This window comes from Mytilus trossulus, chromosome 1, assembly GCF_036588685.1.
Source record: "Mytilus trossulus isolate FHL-02 chromosome 1, PNRI_Mtr1.1.1.hap1, whole genome shotgun sequence".
Lineage (NCBI taxonomy): Eukaryota > Metazoa > Mollusca > Bivalvia > Mytilida > Mytilidae > Mytilus > Mytilus trossulus.
Genome location: NC_086373.1, coordinates 13,864,396 through 13,885,137, shown reverse-complemented (window position 1 = coordinate 13,885,137; position 20,742 = coordinate 13,864,396). Strand labels below are relative to the sequence as shown.

Here is a 20,742-nt window from a genome sequence, read left to right as displayed (position 1 = left end):
GGTTATTATTTTGAATATTATTATAGATAGAGATAAACTGTTAACAACAATAATGAACAGCAAAGTATGACCTTAAAATAAGTCAACATGACCAGAATGGTTAATTGACCCCCTAAGGAGTTATTGTCCTTTATAGTCAATTTTTAACAGTTTTCATAAAATTTGTAAATTTTTACTAACATTTTCCACAGAAACTACTGGGCCAAGTTCATTATAGATAGAGATAATTGTAAGCAGCAAGAATGTTCAGTAAAGTAAGATGTACAAATACATCACCATCACCAAAACACAATTTTGTCATGAGTCCATCTGCGTCCTTTGTTTAATATTCACATTGACCAAGGTGAGCGACACAGGCTCTTTAGAGCCTCTAGTTTTCTTTCTATCTTTAGTTTGCATTAACAAAATATTATGAAACTAGTACACAATGTTTATTACCACATAATACAGATCATGTTCGAAATTGGTTGTTGTCACCTTACAATTCTTGAGTTGTGCCCCTTTGTAAAAATGAAAATTGCTGAATTTTTCATTTCCATTTTCTAACTTTAGTTTGCCTCAAATAACTATTACCACAAAAATCAGATCAAGTGCAATTTTGGGTAGCTTCACTTTTGCCATTCTTCAGTTATATCTCTTTAAGTTTTTATATGATATGCAAGCAGGGGCAGCATCTGTGTCCCTTTGACACATTCCCCATTTATTGTATAATAATTTTCTAAAGACATTTACCATAAATTCAATCAGGGTGAAGCAGGCAAAACATATCAGTATAAATTCTTTTGTTTATTAAGAAAAGATTAGAAATTTAAATTTAAAACTTTATTGATTATCATGTACTGTAACAAAAAAATAATTTTTATTTTCAGAAGATGAAAATGTAGATAGTTATATAAGGACTCGGCATGTTGTCTCTGAAACAGATTCCAGTGGTATAGAAAAAGGTTTGCTTGATTCTGCATCTTTAAGTAATCCTTTTTCATATGTTGATCAACAAGAACTTCAAAGTTCAGGAAATGATGGACAACCAATGACGAATCCCACATATATTGATGCAGAGGCTCTCCAGACAACTGACAACATTGAAGTCCCGGAAGTAGAGTTCCATGGTTTGACGGGAACTTATCATCGTATGGATTCTAAAGAGAACGGTAAAGCACATGATGTACTATCACCATTGATTGAAGCTAAAGATGAGAACTCTAACATAAGTATGATAAGCAATGGTTATCTATCCGAAGATGCCATGAATACTCAAGGAATGTTATTACCCAGACAGCATAATTTTGGAGGCCCAAAAGGGGAATACCGTCGACTTGATTCCATGGAAAACCCAATGCTACGTGATGAGCCAATGATGAGACCAGATAGTGCAAGTCAATATAATGATGCTTATCTGAAAGACAGTCAAGGAGAGTCAAATGGTAATGGCTACCTTAAAGAAGAAGAGATAATGAATCCAGGTGCTTTAAATTCAAACAGGGTGCCTGGCCAAGAATTAAACAATGGTAACTACCTAAGAGACATAGATATGAGAAATCAGAACAGGGAACCAGTCCAGCAAGATCCTACAGGAAGTTTAGCAGAAAGTTTGAATGGTTACAGTTCTGGGGATTATTTCATAGGAAGAGAACTTAATAATGAAAATGGAAATGATGACAATTCATCGTCCTTTGAGTCATGTTCAAATTACACCGATAGAAATGAGAACTCAAGTGGTCCCGCATACATTACGGAACAAAACTTTCTCAATATGGGCCTTGTTGTTGATGATCAGATTAGTTTAGATTCAGAAAATAATCATTCTGGCCATATATTACCACCATCAGACAATTCATTTAGTGAGTCAAATAATTTACTTCATGAAGAAAGAAAATTAGACAATGGATATATTCAACATAATGCTATGAAAAAGTAACAGTATTAATTTCATATTTTTGTAGAGAAGGAACAATCAAATATAACCCATATTTCCACTTATAGGGTACCAAAGGTCATTTTTGAGATGTTGAAATAATAATATTCACGGGTAAACATTTATCTATTTTTGTAAAGTCCTGTAAAAGTGTATTTGATATTGAAACTTCATTCCTACAAATGAGATAAGAAAGAGAATTCCATTCAAATGTACATACTTAAATTTGTATATATTGTTTACTTGAGATCAGGGGTCAGATTCTAGATTATATCTAGCAACCACTTTTAGCATTCTATCAAGTCCTTTAAAAGTGTATTTGAACTTTATACTTGATAACTATTCATTTTGGTTGGTTAGATTCATTTTAGATTCACTAGCATAAATATTACATTCACCTTATAGCAATAATTGTGGAGTTTTTTACAACTTATAAGTATATTATTTGAGTCCTTCCATATGTGATTTTCAGTATTAGTTGTTAATTATTTTTGTTAATATATACCAATACATTAAATTTTAATAGTAATTCAGAGCATATTGTATGAAAATAAATCTTAAGTTGTAAGCTGGATCAAATGTTTAAAATGACTCTGAATCAACTTCTCAAAATAGACATTTGCAATGCAGGAAATGAGGAAGATTTCTCTTTGTTCTTTTGAAGCCAGAAGGTACCATACATGAATGATATGAAGAACACTTATATTCACATATAATGTGTGATGTCATATCTATAGGAGACCATAAAATGAAAGCTGGATTTTTTCCTTTTTGAAGAGTACATTGATGTGTCAAAATATGTACACATTTTTTTCTCTATCATTATAAAATACTTTGTAAATATTATTGCTGACTGAATTCCATGTATTAAATCAAGTGGAATTTAAAACTGTAAAAAATTTACTAAACAAAAACATATTTTAAAGAATTACTAGGCAGGGTTTACAAGGTTGTAAAACTTATTATAAGTCTCTGACATTCTATATAAGTTTGACCAAGTGTAACCCTTTTCTGAATTTGTTGAAAATGTATATGTACAAGATTATCTACCATCACACCTAAAAGCATTGCAGATACAATTTTTTTTTTTTACAGAATCCTGTTTTGGTAGATTTTACTTCTGAATGATACTTCAAAAGGTGCTATAGAAACAAAAGTTTATTTAATCTGAGCTAAAAATAACCAAACAAAGTGACAGATATTTGTCTGACTGTTTGAGTAAATTATCATGTTGGATCATCATATTAAAATGGCTTTAATTGAGCTATTGCAATATGCAATTAAGTATTATATTTGTTACATGAAGAGCCTGTCATAATGATGCATAATTTTGTTTAAACATATGTATTGGCTTTGGGTTTTTTTGTTTTTCTTTTCAAATTGTATATTTTGTTTTAAAAAAAGGGGTGATATTAACATCTTGTTCAATGGATCTGAAGATAACCTTTACTCTCCTCCATTAATTATCAGTTACCAATATGATTGTGTAAATATAATATGTGTAAAAGCAAATGGTTGCAATCTGTAATCTTAGTCATATGGGAATTTTTGTCTCACATTAGACAAAAGGTGTAATTTTTGTCTCACTTGAGACAAAAGGTGTAGAATGTAAGACATCAAGAATACAATTAAATTATGCTTGGAATGATGGTAAGCTGCACATGCTTTATTCTTCCTTGACCTCATTTTATACTTTCATTGGTCATTATTCAAGTTTTTCTATCAAATATTAAATCAGTTGGGGTTCTTTAAATTTGTGAATATAAAAGGCCATCTGAAATGCTGTACACACTTTCTATCAAGAGTATATGAAGTTTTTTTTATTTTGTGAACAATTATATGAAACATATATAGTTAACATTTGGCAGGATGGTTTTGAAGACGGCAAATTTGATGGCAGTTGTAATGTTTTTTTGTTTGTTTTTGACATGAAATTTTATATAAAAAAATGTACAAGTAACATTGCTGTATAATTTGCTATCATGAATTGATTATTTTTATTTTTTGTATATAGTTAAATTATGTAAACATTTGTTTGACAAAAGTTATATTTTATTTTAAGTTGATGTTAATATTTGAATAACTCATCAAGTTCATTCATATTTGTTATTGATTTTCTAGGAAAGCATAATTATATTAAGTTTGTTGTATATAATACAGAAATTTTATATTGTCTATTTGTTTTTGACATGATACTTTTAGTGCTTTTTTGACCATATTAAATATGGCTTCATGAATAACAATGATATTGCTCAAAATTATTATTCTATAGTGCCATAATATTTTGAGCAATAGCTATAAAATAGCCATCTAGCCTTGAAAATTGAAAACTCAGTTTATACGATTCATGTAACAAGAGTTGATATATTTTGATGCATTTTGTACCATGGCCAAAGTATTAAGGACAATCAAATTATAAAGTGCAAAAGTCTATTGACACCAAACACTGTATCATATCAAATGAATGCTACACATGGACCATGAATGTTGTCTACATTTGAACTATGACAGTTCAGATCTCTCTGTTGCATTTATTTTGACGATTAAGACAAATGAAAAATATGGTTTAAACCCTACTGCTCTTATGCACCTGTTTAAAGTTTGGGGCCTCTATTGTTAGTCTTGTATGATTTTTAATTCTAGTCCATTCAATATGGTTTTGGAGGTAAGTATGGCGTCAATTTTCACCGAACAAGTTCACATTTATGTTTAGGGGCCAGCTGAAGCCCACCTTCTGGTGCAGGGTTTTCTTGCTGTTAATACCCTTTGGTGGCCTCTGATTGTTTTCTGCTCTTTTGTGGGGTTGTTGACTCTTTGACATATTTCCCATTTCCATTCCTAATTTATGAAAAAAAACTAATACAAAATTCAGACACCCTTAATTAACCTAAACACTTATGTATTTTTTAAATCTGTTTTAAACTGGTTTTAGATTATAATTAGACTAATATGACCTAAAAGGAAGTACACCACTAATTCATGGTCCCATTGCTTTCTATGTTAAATTCCTCCGTTTCAAGCAGGCACACCTCTTTTATTTTAAGTTCAAATAAAGTGGCAATCATTGCAATTCAAAGCAACACTTTATGGTGTCTTGTACTGAAAAAATTAACATACCTTGCATGGCATATAAGAAAGAACTGGTTCCCGGAACTTCAGATGTACCAAAACAGGTACTTCAGATCTGACAAACAGACCAAATGTACCCTCTTTTTAAAATTTGGTGCAGTTTTTTTAATATTCAAAACTAAAGGTCCAAAAGTGTTCTACAATGATCACCAGTCCTTCAGCTTTCATTTGATACCCAAAATACCTAAATATTCTACATATTTTGAAAGTTACACTCATGCGTAGGAACTATTTTGTGTTAAATATGTACTACTTTCTGGTATGTGCTTTCTGGCCGGGCCTGAATTAGTGGTGTTACACCTATAACAGAACCAAACTTGCTATATTGACTTGAGCATTACTTTTTTTCATTCTATGATCTATTTCAAGCAATAAAAAACATATAAAGCTTTAGTCCAAAGACTATTTTATTACTTCAAAGCTCAAATTGGACTGGTAGTCACATATGAGTTATTCAAAGAAAACTGCATATGTATATTACCAGTGGCCAATATACTTTTTTTATTCTCAATATCATTGTTTTATTTATTAATTTCTATAAGGAAAGCTATGCGCTTACTAATAGTCATATTTTTATCAGAGGTTCTTCATTAAATAAAAATATATTAGTCCAAACTTAAGACATAAATGAGAAATTATCCCCCCTTTTTTCTTGAAATTCAAAAAAGGCTTTTTTTTGTATGAACCTTAAATTCTGTGGTAAAACATAGATTAATAAGAGCAATTTATATATCCCTCAGCTAGATAACTTGCTAAAGTGGTTCAAAATTGCATGCACAGTGAGATTTTAGAATTCTTATATGAGTATATACCATTTGCCTAGATTGTAAAAGGCTACCATAAGAAAAACCAAAAATCTTGAAAAATCAGAAAATTATCTTGACCAAGAGCTATTCTGTTCCATATACAAGTCATAAAATACATGTTTTATGGATTTCAATCAGAAAAAATGCAAAAATAAGAACTTGGAGTCAAGTCCTAACTGAATGCATGTTGTATGACCATACAAGGCTAACATATTTGAGTAAACCAATTTAAGAGCTTAAATTTCCCATAAGCAGGTTGGTTGACCAAAAAAAGATGATGAAACATGATTACTAACATCATATTTGACTTATTTTCATTGGAATAGGTACAACTTCTAAAAATTGGATTTCTGGTGATTCTCTGTAATAGGAAGTACACCACTAATTCATGGTCCCATTGCTTTCTATGTTAAATTCCTCCGTTTCAAGCAGGCACACCTCTTTTATTTTAAGTTCAAATAAAGTGGCAATCATTGCAATTCAAAGCAACACTTTATGGTGTCTTGTACTGAAAAAATTAACATACCTTGCATGGCATATAAGAAAGAACTGGTTCCCGGAACTTCAGATGTACCAAAACAGGTACTTCAGATCTGACAAACAGACCAAATGTACCCTCTTTTTAAAATTTGGTGCAGTTTTTTTAATATTCAAAACTAAAGGTCCAAAAGTGTTCTACAATGATCACCAGTCCTTCAGCTTTCATTTGATACCCAAAATACCTAAATATTCTACATATTTTGAAAGTTACACTCATGCGTAGGAACTATTTTGTGTTAAATATGTACTACTTTCTGGTATGTGCTTTCTGGCCGGGCCTGAATTAGTGGTGTTACACCAAAAGAATAAACATTTAGGAGCATGTCAACAAATGGTTTTATGCATGGACTGTATACAAGTCCAAAGCCTAATGATTGGCTTGGTTCCCCTAGGCATTAAGGTTTACCCTTGTCAATATGCATGTCCAAAAATTGGTTATTGTTCTCTAATTTAGTTTTCGTAAACTAAATGTTACGAAACCATGATCAAGGTCGAATTTTGGTGGTTTCCCTTGTACTGTTTTGGGCTTTTGACACATTATCCATTTATTTTCTTCAAAATCCTGGATCCTCAGCTGATATTAGTTCTTTCGTTTTGATATAAGAATTGCTGACTTAATCATTGTACAATTTTGTTTAACTAGTTATTATATAGGACTTAAAGTCAATTATTAAAAAAGCATACTTACACGAATGAACTTTGTAATTTAACATGGCATTCCTAGATTACTTTTGTAATTGTAGATTCTGTAAACTGCATAAACAAGTTGATTATGGGAATTGGTGTGAATAGTGTATATAAAATAAAATTTATTTGATTAACAGAATTGTCAGCTGAAATGATTGAAATAAAGTGCCCCTCCATCTTTTTTCCCCTCAATATGAAATATGTTATCAGATTCATATATTATATATGTCTCTTACGTTATTTAGTATTTTTCATTTAATGAAAAATAAATATAGAAAAGGTTTCCATTGATGGAATGAAATGGTAAAAAAAAATGTTAGTATATTGAGAAAAGTTCTTGCACTACCTTTTCTTTAATTCTTCCACAAAACCTCTGAACAGTATAATTGTGCAGAGCCATAACATTTTTCTACTAGTGATGACTATTGATAATCTCAGTAGATATGGAAGCTACAATGAGTGCATGTTGTGTTATCAAAAGGCCTTCACTATAAGATGTAGTTGACACATCACATTAAATGTGGTAAATTTTGTTTACTAAAAATAAATAAAATGAATCTCCATTTAAAAGATTCCTGTTGATAGATTTTTTCCTTTACAAGTGCTTCATTGTTATCTTTTTAGGTTATAATGTGTATTGTTTTAATTTTATATAAATTATGACTGTTTTGGTGCAAAATTGTTTTATCAGAGCTGTCTATGGTCGTCATAAAAGCCTGGTAAACTATTGTAAAGATGTATAAAGGGACAGTGTGGTCTCATTACTTTTTAACATTGTAAATAAACATGTAAATGATCTGATCATCACTCTTTTTTTTAATTGAATATCAAGCTATTATATATTGTACCTATTCTTGGCTGTAATGGTTTACTATTTTATAAACTAGTCTTTTTTCCAGAAATGATATGTGTGTGCTGTAATACTCTTGCTTTCAGGTTTTTATTAGATAGGCATTATAAAGATATATTTTTTTCTTTTACAGTTAGTAGTGTTATGCTTTATATACACATCCTTATTGTATTAAAGTGATTTTTTTAATATAATGTCTAGTGTATTTAACCATTCCTGGATACCGTTCTGTTGTATGTAGCAAATGTCTTAATGTGTTCTTCAACCTGTCCTTTTCAAAGAGTGTTACTATAATAATGTCAAACAATATTCAAAACAATCAGAACTCCTTTTTTCCCCAAAAATATCCTATTTAATATTTCCTCATGTTTGTTTGGGCAAAAGGGATATTTTGTTTCATGGAATTGGAGGATTTTTTATGCCCAACCTACCATAGTAGAGGGGCATTATGTTTTCTGGTCTGTGCATCTGTTTTTTGTCTGTTCGTCCTGCTTCAGGTTATTTTTTTTGGTCCAAGCAACTTAAAACTTAGTACACATGTTCCCCATGATATGATCTTTCTAATCTAAATGCAAAATTAAAGTCTTGACCCCAATTTCACAGTCCACTATACAAAGCAAAAGATAATGCGAAGTTCAGATTAAAGTTTTGGTTAAAGTCTTTGGTCAAGGTGGTTTTTGATGAAGTTGAAGTCCAATCAACTTGAAACTTAGTACACATGTTCCCCATGATATGATCTATTTAATTTTAATGCTTAATTATAATCCAAAAGGTCCAAACAGTATAGCCAAATCCGTGAAAGGAATCAAGGCTTTGCATGGGGGAGAAACATTCCTTAATTTATAATATTTTCAAACATTTTGTAACAGCAAATTTTTAATAACACCAAAGAAATCCGTATTTTCAATTAGTCCTTTGACTTTATTAATTTTGTCCATCATCATTCATTCAAGAATTATGTTTTAAACAGTAATTGAAAATATGGTTTATATATTTTTCTGTGCTGTGTTGTTAAAATTTGTATATACATTTTTACAACTAACCAAATTCACTTAAGATTTTAGAACTGCAAATATTCAATCAGCTGTAAAAAAAAAAGGGAGATATAGATATTCTAAATATCTATGGTTTTGCAATATGTATAAAACTTACAAAAAAGAATAAATGATGAGTTAAATTGAAAGTCTATATATAGTTTTTCTACATTTATAAATAGATGGAAGATGTTTTATGGATATTGAGCATGACAATGCATTAGACGGAGCATTGTATTAATACTGCACAGATAACGTCATTGTTTGTTTCAATGTTATTTAATAAGATTTAAGAATGATCGGTTTTATTTACATTTGATTTTTTTTAAACAATGTCCAGAAAATTTATTGGTATTTGTAGCTAATTTAAGTGCATTTATTTCAAATATATTTGTAAGGCCTATATTATAATATATTATTTAAATTGTATAAAAATGCTTACTGACCCTGTAAGACCCTTCCATGTCATTCAATTTAAATAAAAATGAAGTGCCTTAAAACCAAATCAAAGCAAATCAGAATGATACAAGATCATGTATTTATTTAATGTCCTTTCCTTTGCCTATAATATTCAGCTCCAAAGCTCAGTACTTCTCGTATCACTATGTTGATATGTGAGCTAGCATTATCAGATGTGTGACAATGTGAGAAAAGCTATAGATTTATATATCCGGATGTTTTTAAAAACAATCAACTGTGTTAACTTTTTTCTAATGACCTATTTAGAAATAAATCAGATTTAAAGATAGTTTTCTTTTTAAATGAAAAATTACAAAGATTTTTGACATTTGTGAATAAAAAAATATACAGTAAAGGGAAGTTATAATAATGTGATATCTGAAGTTTCTATTATCCAAAGATTTAAGGAACAATACTTAATCAACAAAACTATAATATTAATATGAAGAAGCTTTCTGGTTTACAATCCTTAATTTAGGTCCATTTTATGATGAATACATAAGAGAGCAGTACATATTTTTCAGATAATAATTCCCATGTATGCTGATGCTCAGATTGTTTTTAGATTAACATTTCCAAAGACTTATCCATGAAATATATGCTCAGTCATTCAAGTCATAAAATGATGGTACATCTGTCAAGAAAATTACATAACTTTTACAAGGTGGAGGAAAATATTATCTGTTCTAAAAATATAAATGATGTCATTGTTAAAGTCATCTTTAAAATTGGAGTTATCTCCCATTTTCTAGAATTGTAGTTGAATTAACTGCAACCAACGCTTTATTGACAATGCAATATTAAATTTTACTACCCACTGATAAATTAACACAATCTTTACCCTTTCCTGCTTATAAGCACTTTGATTAAGATATAAGTTCTCATACTCAGTGCATTCCCCCACATGTATATACAGTCAAACCTGCTTGAAAGACCACCTGTATTAAGCTAAAACCTGTGTTAAAAGACCACCAATTTTAGATCCCTCTGTAGTACATTTCATATAAATTGAACCTGTATTTAAACACCACCTGTCTTAAGAGACTACTTTTTTTCAAATTAAAGAATTATATTGGAATAGTCTATGCAAGAATATAGTTCCAACATTAAATATATTTATAGATTTCTGATTTTTTTTTTAACAGGAGATTTCTATGCTATAGTCTGATATAAATTTATAAATCTTAGCTTTAAATGTATTTTATAATTCCACCGAATTTTTAGATAAAATACCAAAATAACCTGTGAGAGTTGTATGAAATGCCAAATCCCCTTTTTTCCTACTTGACTTTAAGGATTTGTACATGTACTATGCACAAACCATGAAAAACCAAAGATTTATTGTCAGATCTATGATGTACACATGTTGTTTTTTTCATTAAATTTATCAACTTCAGTGAATATTCATAATGTTTTTATGTGTTGCTCTATTTTTTATTATTTTTTATTACATTGTTTTTAGTTGATTGATGCCTGATCTAGAGATCATTGATAAATTTATTCTCTTGTTTTATAAATGTCATTCAATGATTTAATTCCATGGTATAATTCAATAAAATATTACTTTTTGGAATGTGTTGACTTTTTTTATACCACCATATAATATACTAGTCATATGTGGCTTATGAATATTTCATATATCAATTAATAGTGTGTTGCATTAAAGCTTGTTATCTTTTATCAATTTTTGAGGCTTTTTTTCCAATTCAACTAAATACTACTTTTTGGAATGCGTTGACCTTTGTTTACAACATATTAGTCATATTTTGGTATGATTATTTCATATCAATTAATTCCTTGATGCCTGAAAGCCTGGTTTCTTTTATAAAAGTGAGGCGAAATAAACCAGAGTGACATTCAAACTCACAAGTCGTAAAAGATAACTACCAATAAACAAAAGAACACAAAATAGAACATAGAAAACTAAAAAACTAAGCAACACGAACCCCACCAAAACTGATATGGTTTTGAGAGATGTATATGATTATGATCTCAAAATCGAAGAAACAGCTACGAATGTAATAACCATTTGTATAATAGAAATTGTGTCCACATGGAGTTTGTTGAAGTACAGTTTAATATGTTGCACAAGTTGAATGAATGATGTTTTAAGTATTCATTATATTTTCGTCAACATTTAAGAAAAATATGTACAAGACTATTTTCTATCTGTATCCTCTGGGTTTTCTTATGTGCTATCAGTAACACAGGATGAAGTAGCTTCAGTAAGAGATTTGAACATGGGAGCTCTAAGCTTTTGTCGCCTTCATTTATTAAGGCTTATATTTCTAGTGATGAAAATTAAAAACAACACAATGTTCATTTTACAAAGTTTTTATGTTAGATTTTATTATACTATTCCAAAACCATTTACAGAAGACGAAAATGCATCTGATTACGCATGCTATTTCTGGCTGTGTTGTCTGTAACGTCATCCAAGCTCATGGTGTGCTTTAACTGCCCTATAAAGTACATGTATTGCATAACATTAAAAAAAACTGTGTCAGATATGATCCATCTGCATGATAATAGAACGTAAACAGTGTTCTTCTTTTCCAATGATGGATATATATATATAAAAAAGAAACATTTAAAAAATAAAGAAAACAAACAATTAGTCAGTAAAAATACCACACAAATATTCCCTTTATATATGCAAATAAATGACAAGTTATGAAGGTAATGTGTACATACAGCATTATAAAAGTCATTGAAAGTTATAGACCGGATGAATTCCAATCACCCTTTCGAGTTTTGTGTAGACGAAACGCGCGTTTGGTGTATTTAACTTTATACACCGGATGAAACCATAGCCCGTTTGCATAACACATCAACTGAGTGTTCCATGAACTTAATTTTACCTACAATTCCTTTAGTATAGTTAAATGTAAAATCACAAAAATACCGAACTCCGAGGATAATTCAAAAGCCAAAACCGAACTCCAAGGATAATTCAAAAGCCAAAACCGAACTTCGAGGATAATACAAAAGCCAAAACCGAACTCCGAGGATAATTCAAAAGCCAAAACCGAACGCTCAAGCACATCAAAAGAATAAATAACATATGCCATGTTCCTGACTTGGTACAGGTATTTTCTTAAGCTTCATTTGAACAGCTGTATTACTACTGTTGCCTTTATTAATCCTATAAAACAAAACAAATCTGTAACAAAGAAACACAAATGGCATATAGACAAAGGACATTAGCAAAAAGAAAGTAAAGTATTTTTATTTAAAAAGTCATATGCATAAATTCTTTTATCGTATGATATATGTCAGCTCATTCGTGCCAAATATTATTTTGATTGATTTAAACAATTAACAAAATACATGTATGTAATAGTTATCAAAGGTAGCTGGATTATAATTTAGTATGCCATACGCGCGTTTCGTCTACATAAGACTATATATATATAATATTCATAAAGCCAAACAAGTACAAAGTTGAAGAGCATTAAGGATCCAAAATTCCAAAAAGTTATGCCAAATACGGCATATAACTTACTTTTATGTCCCAAACAAATACCTAATTAGCGCATCAGAAAAAATGTTAAAATGGGCAAACATAATTAGAAAATTTGTCCCTACTGTTATTACTTGCGATAAAAAAAGACATGGTAAGAAATCGATGTCTTTTTGTTTACTGAACATTCAAAGGCAAATATTTCTTGCATGTTTGCCAAATTGGAACAATTAAATATAAATACAAGAGGGGGATCCTGAAATAGAGGCTGTCTAAAATGAATGTCTTAGAAATTTGAACTGCCCTCAGAAAATTTGTGTGCCCTATTTTAAGCCTGGAATTGACTTCCGTTCATATCGATACGCGTGTCTGGCGTAATACAAAATGTAATTCTGGTATCTATGATGAGTTTATTAACACCACTGGGTCGATGCCACTGCTGATGGAGTTTTAATTTCCAGAGGGTATCATTAGCCACGTAGTCAGCACTTCTGTTCGTGCTTTCATGAATTATCATTGATATGGTCATATTTATAAATTAACTGTTTACAAAAACTTAGAATTTTTGTAATACTACTATCTTAGCTTTATTCGGCAAAACGCTTATGAATTGCAGTCATTATAATGCTTTTAAACTTCGTACTTTTTTTATGCCTTTTTAACTTCTTTTGATTCAAGCGTCACTGATGAGTCTCTAAGGCGAAACGCTCGTCTGGCGTAAAAATATTATTTAATCCTTGTATCTATGATGAGTTTATTAAAATGTTTATCTATACTTGGATCTGATATGAGTAGGCGATAGTTTCACATTGGTAGACATATAATAAGCCAACGCATTTATTCGTGTTTATTTGAAATAGTCAACCGAGAAATACCGACACTCTAATCTTGCTTGAAATATTTCCATCCGGTTTCAATAACACTAGAATTATATATAATAAAAAAAAGGTTTAAATGGAGGCTACTAAAAAACACTTTTGTCTTTGTCATTGAATTTCGAGACAAAAGTTATGTTTGCGTTTTGTTTTACCATTTTATAAGACACCGTTGTTTATTCTTTCGTTATGATAACATGATATATCAATTATTACAAGCTACAATAATTGCCTTATTTAGTTTTCAAAGGTGTATTTGTTCTCATCAGATACCATTTATATAAGTATCATCATTGATAATACAATGAAAATGTTTCCTAAAGAGGATAGACTGGGATTATATTAAAAGTATAGTGTTTCCTAAATGTACAGAGAAAGACACAACATCGTCACTGCTGCTCAAGAGAGGATCATTACTGTTTTGATTTTTCAATAGGGTAAGCAAAACTAATCTGTATGGTAATTCTATGTGCGTAACATGAAGATCCCCCTTCATAATTTTGTTCAAATTTTATATAGAAATGCATCTATCGGCTTTGTATTATTTTTTATATTGTACATTTCGTCATCAAGACATTTTTTTGAAGATGCGCATGTCCTTTCTTCAGGCTTTTTTTAACATTTTTTATTCGAGCTTCACTGATGAGTCTTTTGTTGACGAAATGCGCGTATTAATAAATTTCAGTCATAATATCTATAATGAGTTTATTTACAACCACTGGGTCGATGCCACTTCTGGTGAAGTTTTAATTCCCCTAGGGTATCACCAGCACAATAGTCAGCACGTCTGTGTTGACTTGAGGTATTATTGATATGTTCATAATTATAAATTAACCTGTAAACAAAACTTCGATTTTTTTTTATATATGATATATACTGTGGCTGTTGTCAGATAAAAAGAAAGTAATTTAAACGGTTCATTTTTTTCTTTTGAGTAAAAGCTATTTTGGTTCCGTATGGCTCAGACAGGTCAGGGTATTGTTCAGAGCTTTGTGCGAGTATGGTTCAGACTGGGGAAAAAGAATTTGTAGAGTACAGGCCAAGAATGGGTTATGACTGTTTCAGACTGGTCAAGTAATAGTTCAGACATTTGTGGTCAAGTATATTGGGTTAGTAGTGTTTCAGACTGGTCGAGTATGAGTTCTTACGTTTAAAGCAAATATAAAAGTCAAGTTCAATCAGTACAGACGATTATGGTTAAGATTTGGGTCAAGAAATATAGAGTGAAATTCAATTCAATTCAGACTGGTCGGTTAAAAACCAGTGCAGTCAAGTACAGATATCGGATATTTCAGACGTTACTTAAGTGGTTTGTATAGTGATTATTCACTGACAAACTAGCAAAAAATAGTTTTTTGTACATCTTTTGCAACGCACATAATGAAGACCAAAAAGGCATAATAATGGTTTGAGGTTTGTTAATTCTTATATCATAACCAATCGAACAATTTAAATATAGAAAAGAAAAAAACACACCTATTCATGAATGCAATTTTTTTTCATTAACAATGCACTTTTTAATAAAACTAAAGTGGAGATTGTGAAAACTGTAAAAAATGTTTAAGCGCATTCACCTTTGCTTTGAAACTACGTTCTTGAAAAAGTCTGGACTATAAAAAGACAAAATAACTTTTATTCTATTCGGATGCATAATAAAACGAAGTAATGCACAAAAGCTCGGAGAAACCAACAAAATAAAAATTTTAAGATAAAATCCCGCGAAAGTCTATCTGTTGATGTATGACGTCAGAAGAGTTAAATAACCGAGTTTATTTCACATGGGAAATTACGTTAATTCATTGCAACTAGCGTAATGCTCTTGATTAAAACTGGTCTGTAAGATGTTATTAATTGTATCATATTTACTTTACCAAATTTAACAACCTCAGTGTTTACTGCATTATATATTTGATTTTAAATTTGCAAAACCGGTGGTACATAAAACGTAGTAAACCCCACAATAGTGCTATAACCATAACAAAACAAAACAATGTATTTACATAGTTATAATGAGATATGTTAGTCGATGAATATACAATATTAGGTCAATATGTCAGAAATATATCAACTTTTTTGTATGAGGCTGAGAAACATATAGGAAGGGCAAGTTTCTACCGAGCTCTTCCCCAGTTTTGCGTCGAGTACAAAATGTTGATATTTTTCTGACATTGACCTAATATTGTTTTTAAACTGCAATTTGAATAAATAAATTCATAGCTATTCAAATTGTAACTCAAATTTCAAATTTATTTTCATCCCTTAATAAACCCCTGACTATGGAAACAGTGTTCCATGATAAAATTGACATTATACAAAATATAGCCGTGTTACTATATTTAGGAAATAAAAACAACTAATTGCAGAATAAATGACTTTAACACCATGATCATTAAGACGTAAAGGTAAACATCAGTTTACACAAGGCTTCATAGAATAAACTTTTTTTATTATAGTGATTTAAATTTCCCGCGTTCGTCCTTTGTCTTTTATTCTAGTAAATTGGATTCCGCCTTTACCAGGAAGGTAATCGCGTTGATGTTATGATGAACTGTAACACAGTGTAGATGTGAACTCATGTACTTTTATAATTTAATGATGTTAATTGTATCCGACATGTGGATGGTAGAAATCAAAGTAATTCATTAGGTAATTTAAAAGAAACGAAAAGTAGGTAAGTGTTTTAAGTTTTAAAATAAATCAGTGCATGTTTGTGAAATACGCCAACCTTGTTTGTATTCACTAAGAGCTAGTGATATTTAATAAAATCTACAATACATAATAACGAATGTTGACTGATTTATATAATGACATTGAAATTTTATTATTATCGGTTGATCTTTCAATCTTTAGCTTCAATATTTCAATCATGAAAGTAACTACTTTCTAAATTAAACTATATTGTGAATAACAAGATCTAATGATCTAATAGGCGAATCCGGCATATATTATCACTTTGACTTTTTTATTAGAAAAAAGGTAGATCGGCCTTATTTTGACTTCATTTACTCACTGAGGTAGATTTAAAAATCACATTGTTTATCTACATTTATGTATAATGAATAGCGTTTGCTTATCGAATGCTTTGTCAGAATTTAACCTAGTGTTCAATTGATAATATATAACAAATTTGTACATGTTACCTTCTAAGATAATGTTTGTTTTTCTTAAATAAATGTGTAAATCTTAACATGACCAAAAGTTAACTAATTAGTGCATGTATTTTAAAATGTCAAGCTGGCATTTAATTTGCCATTTCAGAAGATTATGAACAAACATCCTAATGGTATAACATTAAATCATCGTGACCATTATATGCTATCATTTTGTTTGAATTGGAAAAATCACATCTCAATCTTAGATCTTAATAATACTGAAAAAGGCTATTTTTTTTTTAAGAAACACACACTGTTTACCTTGCATAACGTGTGTACACTATAGGTTTCAACTCTTTTCCTTCAAAATAGTATGTTTTGCAAAAGCGTGATCGGTACAATTTTCCAAATTTCAAAAGAATGCACGTTGTTTACAATGTTTATGTTCACAGTATTACGAACCCTTCGGTCGAAAAGAAACACTGGAAAATCGAACCTTTTACAACTTTTGTCTAATTTATAGGAACACCGTCTTAGAGACACCGTACACTCGTCCAGTCGCAGGTTGAAGATCATTTATATCGATGATGTTTTTAAAAAATATGCAAATTAACCTGTTTTCAGATATACAGAATATTAGAATGGCATTCAGATGAGGAACTTCATATGATGTTAAATGATGACTAATTAAATATGATGGTCTGGATGGGGGTCATCAATTTCGTATTTTAAATTTTCAAACCTTTTTACTCTATTCTTCACTTAGGCTGCCTATTATTATAAGACTAGCTATAACATATTCAGACTCTCGTCTTTCAGAACTTTGCTTTTAGTCTATTTATTAAACAAAGAATAAATGATAGAAAATCTATTTGAACTTTTCTTAAAGAATGAATGAGGTCATAATGATTTTTTTTTTATTATAATTGTAAATTTACAAACAATTATTTTTTTATATCGGATTAAGAGTTGTCATTCATGCATTTATTAACTTTATTGGCATATCATGAATTAATGGAATCGCAAAAAAAACATAAAATCAATGACCAGCCCTAACAAATCGAAGGTTATTGGTAAAAATGGGTTGGGAGAAAATGACAGATGTTCTAATGTTTTAAGCTAGTGCCCCTTTTAAAGGATTGACTTTATGCAAAAATTTCGCTTTCTTAAAACGTCTTTTAATTAACACACTATACACGGACAGCTATCAGATTCATTTTAGAAAATACTGGAAAAAAATCCTTCTGATTTTCAGTGGTTTTGTAAAAAAAATGCAGATAAGTGAACCATGGTAAAGCAAACATCGAATTCCCCTTCAGATTTAAATCGTATCTTTTCTAATTTGATCTCATTCATAAAAGAGGGACAAAAGATACCAGATGGACAGTCAAACTCATTAATCAAAAATAAACTGACAACGCCATGGCTAAAAATGAAAAGGACAACCAGACAAACAATAGTACACACGACACAACATAGAAAACTAAGGAATAAACAACACGAACACCACCAAAAATGATTCATAATCTGTAACGAACATTGTTATATTATGTCATGACACGATCAAACAGTGCACCGTAGTCATCAAAATAACAACGGCCTAGGGCGAACTTGATTGTGGGCGATTGAAACTGGTTTCTATTGGTATCATACGTTATCATTATAATCGACACACACATATCAGATCTGTTCTACCTTGGTAAATGGTCGCCTTTCACTCTGGGTTGATTCACGAAATTTGGTCAGGCTCGTGAAATATATGTTTTTTTATAATTTTTTTAAAATAGAAAGCTTTAATAATGAATTTGTATTTCTAGTATAAAACAGATGACTTCGCTCTAGGTGCGTTTTTAATAAATAACACTTCATTTTCAAATTACGAACATCATTAGCACATTAAAGGGCACTAGCTACAAAATATGAAGAAAACAAATATTTCGTTCGGTTCAATTTTATAAATAAGTGAAATTCGTCTCTACCAGCCAATTAGATACAATTTTGTTAAAATAAGCAATGAAATATCACTGACGAGTTATGTCTCACGTTTTGTCTACATAAGACTCGCCAGTGACGCTCAGATCAAAACAGTTATTACGCCAAAAAAGTAGTCGAAGAGCATTGAAGACCCAAAATTCAAAAAAGTTGTGCAAATAGTATGGCTAAGGTATACTATGTCTGTGATTAGAAAATCCATAGTATTTTGAAAAAATCGTACTATTGTAAAAAGGTTATTAATAAAATGACCACATAACTGATATTCATGTCAACACTGAAGTGCCGACTACTGGGCTGGTGATACCCGATGGAAAGAAACGTTTCGTCTACATGATACTCATCTGCTCATATCAAAATAGTTATAAAGCCAAACAAGTACAAAGACGAAACGCGCGTCTTGCGTACTAAATTAGAATCCTGGTACCTTTGATAAGTATTTGAAGAGCATTGAGAACCCAAAATTCCAAAACGTTTATTTTTTTAAACCTAAAACATGAAATCAAACAGATCTTTAAAACTCCAATTCCACGAGGTCACAATCTATGTATTATTTTGTTTATGTTTATATCGGGTTATTTGACCGTTGGTAGCATTCGAAGGTCATCTCAGTTAATCAGATGGCTTATGTACTTAAATACACACGAAATTCTGATAAATAAATCATACATGTGTTCGTAACTGTTTACTTCAGACGTATTATAATTTGAATATATGTTTTACTTTGTTATAAATCAAATATGAAAATTAAAGTCAAATCGGTGAACATGAATTTGACAGCTAAACATTTTGTCCATTTAATATGATGGTACGATAAAAATATATAAAGACGTATGATATCGAGGTCAATTTTATATTTAGATATAATTTTCTAGGTGGGTTTTTATTTCAATTAATTTTAATTGTAATCGAACAAAAAGGTGTCAAGAATGATTATGACAGAGAGGATTATGACAATAATTAACGACCTTTAAGTTTATAATCTAGGAGCTGACGTTGTTTATCATATTAATAACATGTTAAATTTTTCTTAATAACATATTTATCTCATGCTTGATAATATCCTTTTGGCATGGCTCAACTTGTATTTGTTTCATGTTAATTTTTTACAATTTATGCGACTGTCTTACACATAACAGGTTTATATTGATATAAAACCAAGTTTTATCTAACTTTTTCGACATTAGGAAATGCCTGTCCCAATTCATGAATATGATCTATTTTTTACTATATATGAGCTTTTTATTTTTCCATTTGATGACTTTCCTTTTTGAGTAATCCTTGAAATTCGGTTTTTCTTTTTATTTTCGTTTTTTACTAATGTTCATGTTACGTACTAGATGATTACCAAATTTGATACAATGCATTGATTTCGGGTTTTGAAAAGTACTTTATTTGATGCTTTTCAATCTTTTTTTTTAAAATGTAATCGCACTTAAATATAAATCGCAGCCCGATGAAACTATGTTTAATTACTCTATCAAAACCTGGACTGTACTAAAAAAAAACGGACTTCCCTCGAAAAAGTTATGAAATTTATTTCATTCTAAAATGTCATTTTCGATGCAGTAACACGAAATTTGATAAAGAAAATGTATATTTAATGATATAAAATAAGATAAACACTTCCTTTGACATTTGCATAGGGTATTGTATTTATATAAATAGATTTATTTTTAAATTTTGGTATAAAAGCAATTTAAAACTGATTTGAACTTTTAGAACACAAAATAATGTAAGGGTTATGACTTCTTTTTTTATCACAAATACTAACTAACCTGGTATTATCTTGTAAAAGAGGGACGAAAGATACCAAAGGGACAGTAAAACTCATAAATCTCAAACAAACTGACAACGCCATGGCTAAAAATGAAAAAGACAAACAAACAATAGTATACAT

At 30.2% G+C, this 20,742-nt stretch overlaps 1 protein-coding gene across 2 annotated transcripts in view; it reads left to right on the top strand.

The window, feature by feature from the left end:
• The window catches only part of LOC134715849 (uncharacterized), a 51,113-nt gene extending 46,232 nt beyond the window's left edge, over window positions 1–4,881 (top strand). For both annotated transcript variants that reach the window (XM_063578366.1, XM_063578357.1), the window contains exon 18: window positions 870–4,881. In XM_063578366.1, coding sequence (XP_063434436.1) covers window positions 870–1,918 — 1,049 coding nt within the window. In that variant the 3' untranslated portion in view covers window positions 1,919–4,881. The remainder of the gene's footprint in view (window positions 1–869) is intronic.
• Window positions 4,882–20,742: the final 15,861 nt, after the last annotated feature.